Source organism: Notolepis coatsorum (genome assembly GCF_963971535.1).
Source record: "Notolepis coatsorum genome assembly, chromosome: 7".
Taxonomy (NCBI): Eukaryota; Metazoa; Chordata; class Actinopteri; order Aulopiformes; family Paralepididae; genus Notolepis; species Notolepis coatsorum.
In genome coordinates this window covers 112,734,115-112,752,562 of record NC_140171.1, presented here as the reverse complement: position 1 = coordinate 112,752,562, position 18,448 = coordinate 112,734,115, and the positions used below count along the sequence as shown (strand labels likewise).

The 18,448-nt window shown below is 44.4% G+C and overlaps 1 protein-coding gene across 1 annotated transcript in view; it reads left to right on the top strand.

Annotated features, from left to right (window-relative positions):
- LOC311231720 (SH3 and PX domain-containing protein 2A-like) overlaps nt 1-18,448 on the top strand; it is a gene marked incomplete at its 5' end in the record, with an annotated part of 240,220 nt that overhangs the window by 134,711 nt on the left and 87,061 nt on the right. Inside the window, 1 exon segment of the mRNA XM_084318345.1 lies at nt 9,615-9,640. Within this exon segment, the coding sequence (XP_084174471.1) occupies nt 9,615-9,640 (26 nt within the window).

Here is an 18,448-nt window from a genome sequence, read left to right as displayed (position 1 = left end):
TGTTATACATTATAACCTCGGTTTTCTTGGCATTTAGCCTAAGGCCAACCTTGGCGCACTCCGTCTCCACTCTGCACAGGAGTTCTGAAAAAAATACATCATGATAAATAATAATAGATAAACTAGAATTAAACAGACTAAATATAACACAAAAACAAACAATATTGAAGATTTATCCTGGCAACTGTGCTAAAACAAACCAACTACAAACACACAAAGTTGTTTCCCGTCGTGGCCCAGGAACTTCAGAAGTGAAGCCATGCATGGCTGGTGATGGCAGGTGAACCGCACAGTTCTGCCTCAAGGTCCTTGACCTGGCATACCAATGGTTCCCTCCTACCTCCAGTCAAGGGTCTCTCACTACACACCCTCAAGACCCCTGCACTCTGCATCTTCTGGCCCCCTCAGACTCACTCCTATCCGAGCTCCTGGTGGGTTATCAAAGCGAAGCAGGCTATTCTCTGTCCTGGCTCCACAATGGTGGAATGAACTTCCCACCACAGTCAGGACAACTGAAATCTGAAGAATGTTCCGCCGTTGACAAAAAATATACCTCTTGAATAATTTTTTTTATAAAAAACCTTCTTAATGTCTTTCACTATTATGTACTTTACTACTATGCTACTATACTTATACTACTACCTAGCAAGCTAATATGTCTATACTACTATGCACTCAAGTGTAACACTCAAGTTCAACACGCTCTGTCTTGGCTTAGCAGCCTTGTAACATTTTTGTTTAATATTTATAAAATTGGTAAACCTAAGTCTTTGTGGTCAGAACTACAACCCACCAATACTAGACATGGCTATGTCACCAGACACGCAGTGGGTCTTCATTTTACTCTACCTCTACCAAGAACAAATTCACTTAAAGAAAACTGTAATGTATAGAGCTGCTGCAAACTGGAATTGTATACCTGAGAAGATAAAGACGATCAGCAACAAATTTACTTTTAAGAAAAAGTGGGAACAGAAGGATGCTGTTTTGAATGGTGAAAAAAAAGTTGAGTTACTGATTTATTTAGTTAGTATTGTTAGTTTAGTTAGTTAGTTTAGTTAGTATTGTATTTGTGGTTGGAGTCTTTGTGTGTGTTTTTTTGTGAGATTTTGAAGATGTTGAGAATGTGCTTAGGCTAAGGTGTTTCTTATGTTTTTATAATTTTATTGTTTTTTTGTTACTGTAATGTAATGTACTGTAATGTTGTAGGTTGTGTGTTAGGACCCCAGGAAGAATAGTCTTTCACCCATGGGTGTAGACTAATGGGGATCCATAAATAAACAAATAAACACTATTTGACAGAGATGTACCCCTCCTGCTGACTTTTTGAAAAAATTATGTGTAAGTCGCTTTGGATAAAAGCGTCAGCTATATGACTAAATGTAAATGGTGAAACAAGAAGTACAATTCATTACCACAGTTTGCACACTTTCATTTTCTCCAGGTTCTCAGAGTTGGAAATGAATGTTGAATTTGGAAGGAATACTAGAGCACACTGGTCTTCTTGCTACTTTATGCAGGAATACTTTTAACCGGTGTTTCGGTCAACAGGCCTTCTTCAGCGTAATTATAGCAACAGTGTTTGATATCTTGCATACATTCAGTCCAATGACTCCATACAGGTGTGAACCATTGTGCTAATGGGGAGGCTCCTCCGCTTTCACTCGTCAATGTCCATCACAGTAAATGTTTAGTTCAATACCCATTCAAACACATATAAATATCACTAAACACACTATACAAATATCACATATCTAACAAGTGTCATCCATAATAACAATCTATTCATTGAAACTGTGCAAAGTTATCAGAAATCAAGAAAATACAGACAGGCAGTAAGCAGGTAAAAACAGCTGCATTTGGGCCTGGAGCTTCGGTACACACAGGTACACACAGGTACACACAGGTAAATAAATGGTAAATGGCTGCATTTATATAGCAGCTGTTATCCAAAGCGCTTTACAATTTGTTCCTCACATTTTACCCATTCACACACCGATGGCAGAGGCAACCATGCAAGGTGCCGACCTGCACATCGGGAGCAATTAGGGGTTAAGTGTCTTGCTCAAGGACACTTCGGCACGCTGCCCGGGAGGAGACAACTGCTCTCCCTCCTGAGCCACTGTCGCCCCCCACACGTGTCGTACACACAGGTACACACAGGCAATGATCTGAACAGGGGATTGCTCTTGTAGTCGGGATCAGTTAAGGTCTATATAATGACTTGATGTATTTATCATGCATTTGTCATTCAACAGGACCGAGTGGCCCTAGGGGACAGATTGAGCCCAGCTCTGGTCTTGCCTGGCGCTCCTCGCTCAGGGCTGTTGGATACTGTACGTACAGGCATTTATCGTTGGACGCGAAAACTGCTTACGCCTCTGCCTTTCCTCCTGATTGGGACTTGTTTATAGAGCTCTGAGGTTATGTTTGCCTTTCAAACCAAGCACAGCAGGAAGAGTTTAACGGGCTCCTTGGGACTCGGCTACAGTCAAGCACTTCTCAGCCTGCTGATGTTTTCTACTAAACAAACCTCCGTTACCTCCCAGCCTCACCTCCATAGGTTACAACTACGAGACGTCTCCTGTCTTCACCTCCATAGGTTACAACTACGAGACGTCTCCTGTCTTCACCTCCATAGGTTACAACTACCAGACGTCTCCTGTCTTCACCTCCATAGGTTACAACTACGAGACGTCTCCTGTCTTCACCTCCATAGGTTACAACTACGAGACGTCTCCTGTCTTCACCTCCATAGGTTACAACTACGAGACGTCTCCTGTCTTCACCTCCATAGGTTACAACTACGAGACGTCTCCTGTCTTCACCTCCATAGGTTACAACTACCAGACGTCTCCTGTCTTCACCTCCATAGGTTACAACTACCAGACGTCTCCTGTCTTCACCTCCATAGGTTACAACTACGAGACGTCTCCTGTCTTCACCTCCATAGGTTACAACTATGAGACGTCTCCTGTCTTCACCTCCATAGGTTACAACTACGAGACGTCTCCTGTCTTCACCTCCATAGGTTACAACTACTAGACGTCTCCTGTCTTCACCTCCATATGTTACAACTACGAGACGTCTCCTGTCTTCACCTCCATAGGTTACAACTACGAGACGTCTCCTGTCTTCACCTCCATAGGTTACAACTACGAGACGTCTCCTGTCTTCACCTCCATAGGTTACAACTACTAGACATCTCTTGTCTTCACCTCCATAGGTTACAACTACAAGACATCTCCTGTCTTCAACTCCATAGGTTACAACTACGAGACGTCTCCTGTCTTCACCTCCATAGGTTACAACTACGAGACGTCTCCTGTCTTCACCTCCATAGGTTACAACTACGAGACGTCTCCTGTCTTCACCTCCATAGGTTACAACTACTAGACATCTCTTGTCTTCACCTCCATAGGTTACAACTACAAGACATCTCCTGTCTTCAACTCCATAGGTTACAACTACGAGACGTCTCCTGTCTTCACCTCCATAGGTTACAACTACTAGACGTCTCCTGTCTTCACCTCCATAGGTTACAACTACGAGACGTCTCCTGTCTTCACCTCCATAGGTTACAACTACTAGACGTCTCCTGTCTTCACCTCCATAGGTTACACCTACAAGACATCTCCTGTCTTCACCTCCATATGTTACAACTACGAGACGTCTCCTGTCTTCACCTCCATAGGTTACAACTACGAGACGTCTCCTGTCTTCACCTCCATAGGTTACAACTACGAGACGTCTCCTGTCTTCACCTCCATAGGTTACAACTACTAGACATCTCTTGTCTTCACCTCCATAGGTTACAACTACAAGACATCTCCTGTCTTCAACTCCATAGGTTACAACTACGAGACGTCTCCTGTCTTCACCTCCATAGGTTACATCTACGAGACGTCTCCTGTCTTCACCTCCATAGGTTACAACTACGAGACGTCTCCTGTCTTCACCTCCATAGGTTACATCTACGAGACGTCTCCTGTCTTCACCTCCATAGGTTACAACTACGAGACGTCTCCTGTCTTCACCTCCATAGGTTACAACTACGAGACGTCTCCTGTCTTCACCTCCATAGGTTACAACTACGAGACGTCTCCTGTCTTCACCTCCATAGGTTACAACTACGAGACGTCTCCTGTCTTCACCTCCATAGGTTACAACTACTAGACATCTCTTGTCTTCACCTCCATAGGTTACAACTACAAGACATCTCCTGTCTTCAACTCCATAGGTTACAACTACGAGACGTCTCCTGTCTTCACCTCCATAGGTTACAACTACCAGACGTCTCCTGTCTTCACCTCCATATGTTACAACTACGAGACGTCTCCTGTCTTCACCTCCATAGGTTACAACTACTAGACGTCTCCTGTCTTCACCTCCATAGGTTACAACTACTAGACGTCTCCTGTCTTCACCTCCATAGGTTACAACTACTAGACGTCTCCTGTCTTCACCTCCATAAGTGTATCTCCCGCTCCGCTCTCTTCACCTCGGCTCCAGTCACACAGGCTGTATTACGTCACCGTACCTTCACTTTAATCAGGTCATAAGGAATGGTGTAACACAGCTTAGCCCTGAACCCACTGGGACATTTAATTCCATACCTTTATGTTCCACCCCCCACACCAAGACACAAGGCATGCCAGGCACATACTCATACTGCCCTTGACCAAGTCCAAGTCGCCCCCCGGGCGTCGCGCCGTGTAGACGCCCACGGTTAGAGGCCCGTCAAATGCAGAGGACGAATCCCCCCAAGGGGATTAATAACAGTATAACTTAACTTAATAGACACTGCGGCAAAGCCAGGAGCAAAAAAAGGGCAAACATCCTGGCAAATACCCTGCTAGCTCCGAGGCCTGCACTCCCCCCGCACTGCATACTTTCCACCGAAACACACCCAGACATCCCCCACTGCAACACCACTGACAGTCATTGCCCCCATTCAGTTGAATATCATCCATTCTCTAATATACGTATTAAAGGTCAGCTCTCCAAAATGACACGGGTGGATGGGAATAAATGAGGGGGTCATGTCCCTCGCTCTCTCTCTCTCTCTCTCTCTCTCTCTCTCTCTCTCTCTTCTCTCTCTCTCTCTCTTTCTCTCTCTCTCTCTCTGGGTGTGTGTGTCCCACTTTGCTCACAATGGAGCGTTTTCTAATCATTAGCACATAGTGACCTCACTAGAGTGGTCCATATAATGGCATTATTCATCTACTCTGGTCAGTGCACAGATCAGATGAGAGAGGGACCGTCGAGAGAGAGAGAGGGAGAGGGAGATGTTGAGAGAGAGAGAGAGATAGAGAGGGAGAAGTCGAGAGAGAGGGAGAGAGAGAGAGAGCGAGAGAGAGAGAGCGGGACACCGAATCCACTATCTGAAACAAGCTGTCTTGTCTCCCTGGGGACATGCTAGGAGAGGGTGGGACTTTTGCCCAGGTTATGCTCTCAGGAGTCTTGTATGTGTGTTTGTTTGTACACTGTACTTCATGCACGCATTTCATTTCATGCATTTCTGAAATGCACTATGTGTGTGTGTGTGTGTGTGTGTGTGTGTGTGTGTGTGTGTGTGTGTGTGTGTGTGTGTGTGTGTGTGTGCGTGCATTTCATTAACCTGTATCCTTGACCACCAGCCAAGCTGACCCACGCACTTCTCTGTCCGCATGGCGCTGCAGTATAATCCTGTAGGGTCTGTTTGTCCCGTAGGGTCTGTTTGTTCTGTAGGCCTCCTGAGATGACAGGTCCTGCATTAATGACAGCAGCCGGTGAGGTTGAGTGTCCCTGTAATAAAGGACACTCTTGATGCCAAGCCCCGCCCAGGTCACTAACCCATAACCAACAGGACATTCTTGATGCCAAGCCCCGCCCAGGTCACTAACCCATAACCAACAGGACATTCTTGATGCCAAGCCCCGCCCAGGTCACTAACCCATAACCAACAGGACATTCTTGATGCCAAGCCCCGCCCAGGTCACTAACCCATAACCAACAGGACATTCTGACACACAAGCCCCGCCCAGGTCACTAACCCATAACCAACAGGACATTCTGACACATAAGCCCCGCCCAGGTCGTTAACCCATAACCAACAGGACATTCTGACACATAAGCCCCGCCCAGGTCGTTAACCCATAACCAACAGGACATTCTGACACATAAGCCCCGCCCAGGTTGTTAACCCATAACCAACAGGACACTCTGATGCATAAACCCCGCCCATGTCATTAACCCATAACCAATAGGACGCTCTTGATGCCAAGCCCCGCCCAGGTCACTAACCCATAACCAACAGGACACTCTGACACACAAGCTCCGCCCAGGTTGTTAACTCATAACCAACAGGACACTCTGACATATAAGCCCCGCCCAGGTCGTTAACCAATAACCAACAGGACACTCTGACACACAAGCTCCACCCAGGTTGTTAACTCATAACCCAACAGGACACTCTGACACACAAGCCCCACCCAGGTCGTTAACCAATAACCAACAGGACACTCTGATGCCTGTTAACCCATAACTAATGAGCAGAAGGGCAGTCAAGGACACACACCACCAATAGTCACCCACATGCTAACACATGCACATGCTGAGACATACACACACACACACACACACACACACACACACACACACACACACACACACACACACACACACACACACACACACACACACACACACACACACACACACACACCCTGTTCTGTAGTGTCTAGACCAGGGGTGGGCAATTATTTTCCCCAGGGGGCCGAATGAGCAACTGAAAATATGTTGGAGGGCCGGGCCAAAATTCCAAACTCAATTATGCATAATATACATTTTATTTCTATATAAAAAGCAGTAAATGGCATTGTTTTGACCCCTGGTAAGAGTGTGTGTTATTATTTGACAATTAAAAGGTGAGGTTAGCTTTCAAAAATATCATTTATTCAAATAGAATTTATTTCCAAAATGATAAACAAAATGTGAAACATTAATAACAAAGGGCATTTTGAGTTTCATATACTATTGAAACAAGGATTTTCTTAGCTTTCTAAAGACATCACATCATCTTATAGCAAAAATAAACAAGACATGTCACTGAACTGTGTAAAGAAAAGTGTCCCAGTTTTGTAGCCTTTTTTTACTTTACATGCCTATATTAAACATTTAATGTTTTCAGAATTGTGCAAAAAAAAGAAAAAAATATCAAGTGTCCCATTTCACTTGTTATATTTCCACATTTTAGTGTTCTTCAGTTCTTTTTTTTTCATTCAGTGTGAGAAATCCAGTCTCTGTTGAGCTTTAACAAGTCCATCAAAGTCAGGTTGCATGTCTGAGGTGGAGATGCGAAGCACAGCTGCCAGATGTTCATCAGTGAGAGAGGATCTGTACCTGGACTTGGTAAACATCATGACTGAGAATGTCTGTTCACATATGTAGGTGGATCCAAAGAGAACCAACATCTTCTGAGCATGTCTCCTCATGTTTGGAAAGTTCTCCTCCTTGAGAGCAGAGTAGAACTATAGCAGTGATGCTGACTTAAAGTGCTCTTTCAGTAGTGAATCAGACTGCAGGTCAATGAGTTCAAGCTGAACAACTATCAACACTGCAGGTAAAGGGAGAGGAAACCAACTGCATTTCATCCTCAACCTTTTTGAAATCTTGAAAACGCCTTGAAAATTCATCATGCAGTGCTCCCAACATGGATGAGTACCTGTGCCGGTGATCAGCTGATGGTTTGACTTTTTTCAGGGTTTTCATGTGTTTGATATTGTTGCTGCCTAGTTGCCTTGAAATTAATTGAAACTTTGTCATGAAGGCTTTCACATGGCTATGCATTTCATGAGCAAAAATGCCCTTGCCCTGCAGCTGTGTGTTCAGTAGGGATGGGTACCGTTCACATTTGAACCGATACGGTACCGGTACCTGTGAATCGATACCGGTACCCAACGGTACCTTTTTTCTGTACTTTAGTCTCTAAAAATCGAATCTACCTACCTCAGTTGTGGAAAAAAAAATACAAACTTCAAATAACCACACTTTCGACCGTTTTCGGCTTGCCCCGACTGCTTTGTTGTTGAATCAAGTCAAATGATAGGTAAGCTAGGTAAGCGTATATTGTGCGTGTGAACGTTGACATGAAAATAAAAAAGTAAAAAATAAAAAAAATTATATATATATATATATATATAAAAAAAAATTATTTATTTTTATTATCATGTAATCTTTCGCGGGCCGGTCAGAATCATCCCGCGGGCCGTATCCGGCCCGCGGGCCGTACAATGCCCAGGTCTGGTCTAGACATTGTGGACAGCACAAATCACATGGACACCACATTTATAAAAAAAAAACATTAAACAGCTAAACAAAAAAGAAAATCTGATCTGAACAATACATCTGAAGCACTAAGGCTTGCAGTGTGAACGTATCCAAAATAACTCCCAGCTCCATGTGTGGTGGCTGTCTTTAATAAGTGAAGGTCATGGCTGTACAGAGTGGCACGTTACTCTGTACACCCCTGTCTGCACTGGGTAGAACGTCCCGCGCTGTCATATGTGTCCTCTGTTCCTGGTTCTCTCCACTCTCTCTGCAGTGGGATGACTTGGCTGAATCTGAGGCTGTTCTGTGTGTGTGTGTGTGTATGTGTGTGTGTGCGTGTGTGTGTGTGTGTGTGTGTGTGTTTGTTTGTTTTTTAATCAGCGTACGCAAAACTCAAAGGGCACATTGATCTGAAGGAGCGTTGGCAGGGGGGTTGGGGAGTGAGTGATGGGGAGGAGGGAGGGCAAAGGGGGTGATGTTAGGCGATTTGTCAGGTGGGCGCTTCTATAAATACGTCCTTCTGTCTTCTCCAGATGTCTCTTTGTCCTTCTCTCCGTCCAGCATCCAGTCTCTCCTCTTTTCCCCCCCTCATTCTTCACTTGCCTTAGCCATCCTCCCCTGGACCCAAGGGTCACTGCTACTGACAGGACATGGATGCATAGCACAGCGTATCTCTGTTTTTCTCTCACTCACTCAGTCACTCACGCACGGAGTACATACAGAGTACATACGCATGTTGTGCACAGACACACACACACACACACACGCACACACACACACACACACACACACACACACACACACACACAGCTTAGCCTTGTACCATAATCCAATTAGAAGCCATTAAGCAGGGCATCTTAAACTTATCCTCTCTCTCAATTGGAGGAAGAGGTTGCGTTTTTTTTTCCTGGGGTTAAGAGGGGAGAGATGGAGCGAGTAGAGGAGGAGGAGGAGGAGGAGGAGAATGGTGGTGCCGCTTTAGAGTCACATGACCAATTTGTGTCTGTTGCAGGCAGCTGGCCACACTCATCCTCTCTCTCTCTCTCTCTCTCTCTCTCTCTCTCTCTCTCTCTCTCATTTGCTCTCTCACTCCAGCTCCTTCTCCCTCCCTCCCTCTGTTACACACGGTACTCCCGTGCACGCTTGCATCCGTCAGGACGCGGGGTGTGTGTGTGTTTATGTTGTGTGAGCGGTGGATGTGGTTTAGCGGTGTCAGTCTCCCTGTGCGGTGACTGGCAGCGGTAGCGTTGGCCGACCGGCGCATCGACACTGACCATGTCTGTCTTGTGTTGTTTCTTCCTCAGGGACTATGGCTCCAAGCGCAAGTCAGGTAAGTCACCACTTTTTTTAATTATGAAATACTACCTTTTTCTCCTTCAAGTTAACTTCACCTCCATGCTTTTATCTCTCTCTCTCTCTCTCTCTCTCTCTCTCTCTCTCTCTCTCTCTCTCTCTCTCTCTATCTCTCTCTCTCTATCTCTCTCTCCCCCCCTCTATCTCTCTCTCTCCCCTCTCGTGTTGCTTCCCCATGCATCATGCACTCCGTATAGACACTGTCATGCAGCGTGCACTCTGTATAGACACTGTCATGCAACGTGCACTCTGTATAGACACTGTCATGCTGCATGTGCTGCTACACACGCTGCTGCGATTTTACACCTCTAGTGGTTTTCATGTCAGTTGAATGTTTCCGACCCCCTTTGAGTGAAACTCAAAAATCCAAACTTAAATAGAATACACTGGCGTCAATCTGATAATTATTATTATTTTTCTTTTTCTCTTCTAAATTCCTGAACAGTTTATTTATTCTATTTCTCTTGTAAATTACAATGACGACCTGGCGAGGGGACAACAAGGCCTCTCGAAGGGTAACAGGGACAGGGGACCACATTTTCTTTACAAAATAGAAAAGAGACAGACGATACAGAGGTATCACAGAGGTAAGGGAAATATTTCAAACACATCAAACATATACAATTACAACTACAAGGTATGTAATACATGAAGCAGAACAGACAAAATACAGTTAAAAGGCTTGGTGACAGTTGCAGGTGTGTGTGTAAACAACTCTGTGATAGAGTCCTTAAAAGTAGTGAGGGGGGATCAAAGTCTTTTGCATCTTGTTCCAACTTCTCGGAGCAGCAGATTGGAAGGATGATTGACCAAAGGAAGTGTTAACACTGGGAACATCTAGCCTAAATGTAACCGTTTTGGAGATGCAAAGGTTTCCCCCAGCACTCTCACAGCAGCTGATGACTCTCTGTGACTATTTAGTCTTCTCTACGTAGTGACTTTTGAAACTATGTCAACGTGTGGTTTGTTTTCCCGTCTCGCTACAGAACACTGACTTAACAAGTCCACTGTGTTTTCCTTTCGGGATGCATTCAGAGAGAAAAGACGACCGGGCCCTCCTCTCTATCTCGTCCGTAGGCTCGCCTCGCAGGAGAGTTGTGGATAGTTCTGGGGAAGATACACGGCCTGTCAGGAGAGAGAGGAGCAAGAGCGTCAGTCAGGGAGGATACTTAACCCTTTCACTGCCACACTACCAAAGGGTTAACCCTTTCACTGCGACAAAACAGAAGGTTAACCATTTCATTGCCACACGACAAAGGGTTAACTCTTTCACTACAACACTATATAAGGTTAACCCTTTCACTACCACACTACAGACGGTTAACCCTTTCACTGCCACACGTCAAGGGGTTAACCCTTTCACAAACACACTACATAATGTTAACCCTTTCACTACCACACTACAGACGGTTAACCGTCTGTAGTGTGGTAGTGAAAGGGTTAACCGTTTGTAGTGTGGTAGTGAAAGGGTTCAAATGGTTCTTGGCAGTCCCTCCTGTTGAGGTTAGAGGCAGCGTTTTTCATCAGGTACTTGTACTCGGTGTCTTCCGTAATGTGATGACGAGGAAGTGAGAATGATGTGCTTCGTTTTTCGAGGAAGAGACAGTTTAGGAGGTATGTAGTGTACTTACCGTACCGGGGGAGAGGAGGCTTGCAGGGATGTGGGGGGGGGGGGGGGGGGGGGGGGTCGTGGTTCTATCATAGCGGTACAATTCTAATTTCCTGAGCTTTGAAAAGTAAACAAGCACTCTATATCCACGGCATGTGAATTCATGTTGAGGACGATCCAGATAGCTAGATCCAGATAGCTAGATCCAGATAGCTAGATCCAGATAGCTAGATAGCTGGGACAGTGATGATGACAATCATAGTGAAGGATTTGTTGAAGTACAGGTAGCCTACTCTTGTATCAATTGATCTGACAACTATATAATTTATTGTGCAGCTTGAGTGAAAATCACCTGTTGATGATTCATGTGTGTAACTTTGGATAAGATGCAGAGAGGGACATTGATATGAGCTCACAACAGAAGAGGGGGAGATGGGGGGATTAAGTTGCAGAGAGTTATTGGTCCAAATATGAAGGCAACACCAACATTTATATATTTTCACATTGTTTACAAAGAAAACGCCTCTAAATTCATGCTATATTATGTTATTATGTTATTTGATACTATCTTGTCTAGCACAGTCTCTGGAGCGTAACAGTAAGAAGCATTTTGTATGAAAGTATTCTGTACTTCTGTATGACAACTATTAAAGAACTTGAACTTGAACTTGAACTTGAACAATATCCAAATAAACGCCTGTCACTCACTGAGGAAAAGGTGTATTTGCACCAAACTTCAAAACATCAACATAGAACTTTACATGTTATTGTACAAGTTGTTCAACAAAACACAAGGTTTTATCACCGGGCGTTTTCTTTTTACGTCAAATATCATGCGCTTACACAAAGGTGAGGTATGGTGGTGACTTTATACTGTGATGTCATTAAGATTCTAATTTCCTGAGCTTCGTGAGGTAAGCAAGGACTGTATATCCGCAGCATGTGAACAGGCCATGACATCTGTTTATTTTTTTGACTATATACCACTACTTACCCCACTCCTTATTGGCAAAGGCCTTTCAGCTCAATTAATCATCTTAGGTTTGCATGAGGTGTACTTAGGTCTGGTATTCGCAACAGCACCCGCATGTGTGAGTCATTAATATGTTTATCACAGGACGCTTTGTTTCTCAGGCTAGAGAGATCAGGGTGAATGCCGGGAAGTATCACTCGTACTTCTTATGAAAATACTTCCTGGTTAATGGAGAGTGCAGTTCCCGCTACAGTTGCCCAGAAAGGCTACCTTCTGATTATTTCCCCGTTCAAACACAGCCGGTGTTTCTTTTTGAAGGGAAATAGCATGATATGGATTTTCTTTTTGGGGTTGATAAGGAGTACGGTTGCACTTCAACTCAAGAAGCAGCAGCTCACAGATCAATCTTTTACATTTTTTATTAGACTTCATTCATGAAGAGTTTAGGTGAGTCGGGTCACGGTCGTGTTCTCGCCGTTAAAGGAACATGCCAACATTTTCCAGAGAGAGACAATAAGATAGATACCAGTTTCCTCTCTGTGCGTTCAGTAGAAAGCTATCTGGCTGCACGTTAGCCTAGCTTAGCACAATGAATGGAAATGGATAGTGCCGGTTAGCCTAGGCATTGTCCAACTAACACCTCTCCTGAAGCCTAACCGGCACTGTCCGAGAGGAAACTGGTATCTATCTTCTTGTCTCTCTCTGGAGAAGACGATAAGATAATTTCCCCAGATGTTGACGTGTTCTTTTAAACAAAGTGAACCAGCCTTTTTACGTCGATGCCGGGTTTGTTTTTGACCAGAATGACACGACTCTGATCCTGAAACAAATCATTTTGACAGTGCCCCGGAACGAGATCACTACCGATTCAATTACGCCCCACAACGATCCGCACGATGATTTGATTTCTAGGAAACGGACTGCCTTGTGCAGATACAGTAAGCGGACTTGTTGTTTTTCCACCATCACTGTGTTGTGGTGTGTTATGCTTTGAAAACAGGTGGTTCTGTTGGCCTTTGGTCTCAGTGAGCTTAATGCTTTTGGATATTAGCTGGTAGGACGGCCTGAGGTCCATCTGTCTGTCAAGATGGCGCTACGTCTGGGTGTGTAGTGATTCTTCATCCTCGTCACAGTTACATAACACCTATAGTACGTCTACTACAGTATGACTGAGTTGAAACTAAGGACTCACCAGCCCCATAATGAACAGGAGCCAACATTTCTTGGCTCCTTGGCAACAATTTGTTTGTTTTTCTTATGCATTTCTTCTTTTACTCCGCCTTATATTACAATCCATATTTTTCCTGAAGGGATCATTCTAATGATCCAGCTACACGCTGCTGTTGGCGTGAATCCCTACAAATGTGTTATTGTGGACTCTGTTGGGTGTTTGCTTAACCCTCTGAGTGGAATGCCCACGCGCCACTAGACATGTTTTGCAAAACATGAAACGTCTTTGGAACCGTTTATGATAAATACTCTCTTTAAATTGTATCTGAATTGGGAGATTCTCTTCTCTCTGTCTTTCTCAGTCACCCACAGGCTGCCTGGGTGACTAGTTTAATAAAAGACATGAAAAGAGGTATACTGTACGCATTGGGACTTGTTGTGGATGTTGAGGACGAGCCAGATCATATAAATGAAAAGGAGCCAGATAGCTGGGACAGTGATGATGACAATCCTGGTAAAGATGTTATGCATTTGAAGCTATGGTTTGAAGTAGTGTTGTCACGATACTGGAATTTCGAACTTCGATACGATACCTTGAAAAGTATCGACATTCGATACCATTTCGATACCACGGGGGAAAATGTTCAATCTTAAAGGGGAACTATTTTACTATTCCTAGCACTATTTGGGCAACTTTAAACAATTCCTGTCAGTCTATTGAAGACATCTGTACATTTAAAAAAAAAAAAAAATGCATTGGTTTATATTTCTAATCAAGTACTCAAACCCATCATTTTTCAGCCACAAGAAATCAGGCTGTTATGGCCTGGCTCCGCCCATAAGCACTTTGAGTGACAGTCAGTCGAGAGAGAGAGAGAGAGAGAGAGAGAGTGACAGTCAGTCGAGAGAGAGAGAGAGAGAGAGAGAGAGAGAGAGAGAGAGAGAGAGAGAGAGAGAGAGAGAGAGAGAGAAAAAAAGTGTAAACACTCTGCGTGTCCTCCCGGGAGAGGGAGCCGGGAGGTCACGCAGAGTGTTACAGTTCTCTCTCTCTCTCGGTTCGGGAGCATGGGCTGTAGCGCAGCACGGTGGTGGACTTCCTCGAGAGGGAGAGGGAGAGGGAGAGGGAGACACGCAGAGCGTTTACAGTTCTCTCTCGGTTCGGGAGCATGGGCTGTAGCGCAGCACGGTGGTGGACTTCCTCGAGAGGGAGACACGCAGAGCGTTTACAGTTCTCTCTCGGTTCGGGAGCATGAGCTGTAGCGCAGCACGGTGGTGGACTTCCTCGAGAGGGAGAGGGAGACACGCAGAGCGTTTACAGTTCTCTGCTTCTCTCGCTCGGCGGGCAGCTAGAGGGGGCGGGTGTTATTATGCAAATACGCTTACGCACCATATGACGTCCCATATAGGCTAATTTTCAGATGACTCACTTGAGGGAGGGACATTATTGTGAGGGGAGAATTGGAAGAATGCGCCAAATCGAGAATTAGAGACATAGATCCTATTACTATAAGTCCACATAGCTAGAAAATAACCCTAAACACTGGAAAAGGTAATTTATAAGATAGTTCCCCTTTAAAATGTGAATTTTTTTAATTTTTTTTTTAATAAATGTTGCTTTTGTTGCTGGTTGATTCTCCTCAGCTTCTCTCTGGTACTATAAGAGAAGATAAATATAACACTTTTAAAACCCTTTGTTTATCTTTAGATCACACATTTAAAAATAACTGTTCATCTCACTTCAATAATTTTTATTGCAGAACATGGTATTTTCTCAAGCAGATGTAAACACTGTAATCTGTGTTGCATGTACCTGACAAACTGAACTGTTTGTATTACAGTCATATTCCGACTTAACTGAATGCACATGTGTGTGTGTGGACTACTGTACTATTACAGGTATTGAAATGAACAATGCAACTTCCTTATACAATTTTTTTTTATGAATAATTAAATATCGATATTTTGGGAAATGAGTATTGAAACCGTTTTAAATATTCAGAATCGATATGTATCGATTTTTCGATATTTTTTACAACACTAGTTTGAAGTAGCCTACTCTTGTATCAATTTATCTGACAACTATAGCCTGCTTGCCTCAACGACTACCGCCCTGTAGCTCTCACCTCCATAGCCATGAAGTGCTTTGAGAAGCTAGTGAAGGGCTACATCTGCTCCTCCCTCCCCATCAACCTGGACCCCCTGCAATTTGCATACCGCCCCAACAGGTCCACGGAGGATGCCATAGCCCATGTTCTGCACACAGCAGCATCACACCTGGACAAGAGGCAGGGGAACTATGTGAGAATGCTGTTCATTGACATACAGCTCAGCATTCAACACCATAGTCCCCTCCAAACTCATAGCCAAGCTCAGGGACCTGGGCTTGAACTATGACCTCTGCCAGTGGGTCTTGGACTTCCTGACGGGCAGACCCCAGGTGGTGAGAGCAGGCAACTGCACCTCCTCATCCATCACTCTCAACATAGGGGCCCCCCAGGGCTGTGTTCTGAGTCCCCTCCTCTACTCCCTGTACACACATGACTGTGTGGCACAGCGGAACAACAAGACAATCATCAAATTTGCTGACAACACAGTAGTGGTGGGCCTGATCTCTGCAAACGACGAGAGGCCCTACCTGGAGGAGGTCAAGGTTCTAGCGGGATGGTGTCAAGAGAACAGCCTCTCCCTGAACGTCAGCAAAACAAAGGAGATGATTGTGGACTTTAGGAGGTCGGGGGTCAGGGACTACAGCCCCCTCAGCATCGACGGGGCACCGGTTGAGAGAGTGAACAGTTTTAAGTACCTCGGAGCCCACATATCCGAGGACTTGACATGGACCACACACATTGACAGTGTTATCAAGAAGGCACGACAACGCCTCTACTTCCTTAGGCGCTTAAGGAAGTTCAACGTGAGTCAGAAGATCCTCAAGAACTTCTACTCATGCACAATAGAGAGCATCCTGACTGGCAATATCACCTCCTGGTTTGGGAATAGCACTGCACAAGACCGCAGCAGACTACAGAGAGTGGCCCGTTCAGCCGAACGCACAATTGGAGGGGGGCTTCCCACCCTACAAGGCATTTACAACAAGCGGTGCATGGGCAAGGCCAAGAGAATAATCAAAGACTCCAGCCACCCAAACAACTGCCTCTTTGAACTGCTGCGGTCAGGCAAGCGATACCGGAGTCTCATGGCAAGCATAGAGAGACTCAGAAGGAGCTTCTATCCCCAGGCCATCAGGATGCTCAATGAGCAATGATTGAACAATGAACAATAACAGGCCATCAACACACCCACAGCACACACACACTCACTTTAAATAAACAACACACTGTAGCACCCACTTTACCACACTGTACACTTTTACACTTTACACTTTATATTTATATTTATATTGATAAGGGAATTGCACATATCTTATTCCGTATTCCTATTGCACAAGCTAAGCTATACCTCACCATTCTTGTACCAGACGTACATACTGTATATAGAGGTATACTGAAAAATCGTTGTTTACACTGTTTTTACTTGACTTGACTTTCTATTTTATACTTATCATACTTATTATACTATCTATTATCTAGCACACTCTCAGGAGCAACAGAAGGAAGCATTTCATGCAAAGTATTCTGTATTTCTGTATGACAAATAATAAAGAAACTTGAAACTTGAACTTGAAACTATATAATTTATTGTGCAGCTTGAATGAAAATCACCTGTTGATGATTCATGTGTGTAACTTTGTATAAGATGCCGAAAGGGACATTGATTGGAGCCCACAACAGAAAAAGGAGAGAGGTATATGATGGAGGGGCCTTTTGTGAGTGGGGGTGGGGGCAGGGGGGGTGTTGCAGGGAAATATTGAAGGCAACACCAGAATTGATATGTTGTCTGCTAAAAGACGCCTAGAACAATATCCAAATAAATAGCTGTCACTCACTGAGGAAAAGGTATATTTGCAGCAAACATCACACGCAGGTTCAAAACACCTAAATAGAACTTTCCATTTTGAATTCCCTGGTAAACTATGGAGTTATTAAACAAAACACATTTTCTTTCTTAAAACATTAACTGCCACGCAGTTTGCCCGTCTCATACCACTCTCTGCCACCACTCTAAGCCTATGGAGATGTTCACCTTCTTTGCAGGGCTATAACTTTTTAAATTGTATTGCTAAATTGACATTACTATGGCCCATTCAACATCGATTATCTATCGTTCAGGATGTAGGAATGTTATACTTTTTCATTCATAGATTCATATGAAAATACCGTCTAGAATATAAATATGTTTTTATCGTTTTCTGCAGTAATTCCTAGAATGTGAGTTATAGGCATAAACGCATATATAGATTATCAACTGCCGTTTGTTGCCGATACACGTTATATAAAAAATTTCAACTGTACATGATCCTAAACGTTATGACTGATCATGCGCGGATGAACGGTTCCCCTGAATCATAAAAGGTAAAGCACTTGATACTGACTCAAATAACGAGGTCAGAATTTGGCAAAAATATAACCCTAATGTCCAGGCAAACCTGTATCATTGTAGGCTTTAGAGGGTTAATCGTTACAATCCCTTCATTAATCTCCACAGTGCCAGATGTACAGTATTTGAATCACAATATCAATGTTTATTTATCGTTGTCGATAAAGCTGCTTCCGCTCTGTAAATTATTTCCGCCCCTGTTCTCCAGTATCCCTGGCTCTCTGCTGCGCATTCTGTGGTGCAGCTCACGTAAACAGAAACTAAAGCCTGGCTACAGCTTACCACAAGTTAACAGGGGGGGGGGGGGCATAGGGGGCCATGGGTGTTTTTGGGAAGGCACTGCCCTAGAGAGAATCAGGACAGGGGGGAGTGTGGGGGGGGGGTCCTGACTCTACCCCTCCATGTGAGGACCAGATGCAGGCTGCACTGAGGGCCGTGGGGGTTGAATGTCAGGCTGCCTGGCTGGCAGGCGCTTGTGTGTTTACGTGGCACCCTGGATAAGACTTGGGGCTGAGTAGCGATACTAGTGTTTACATTGG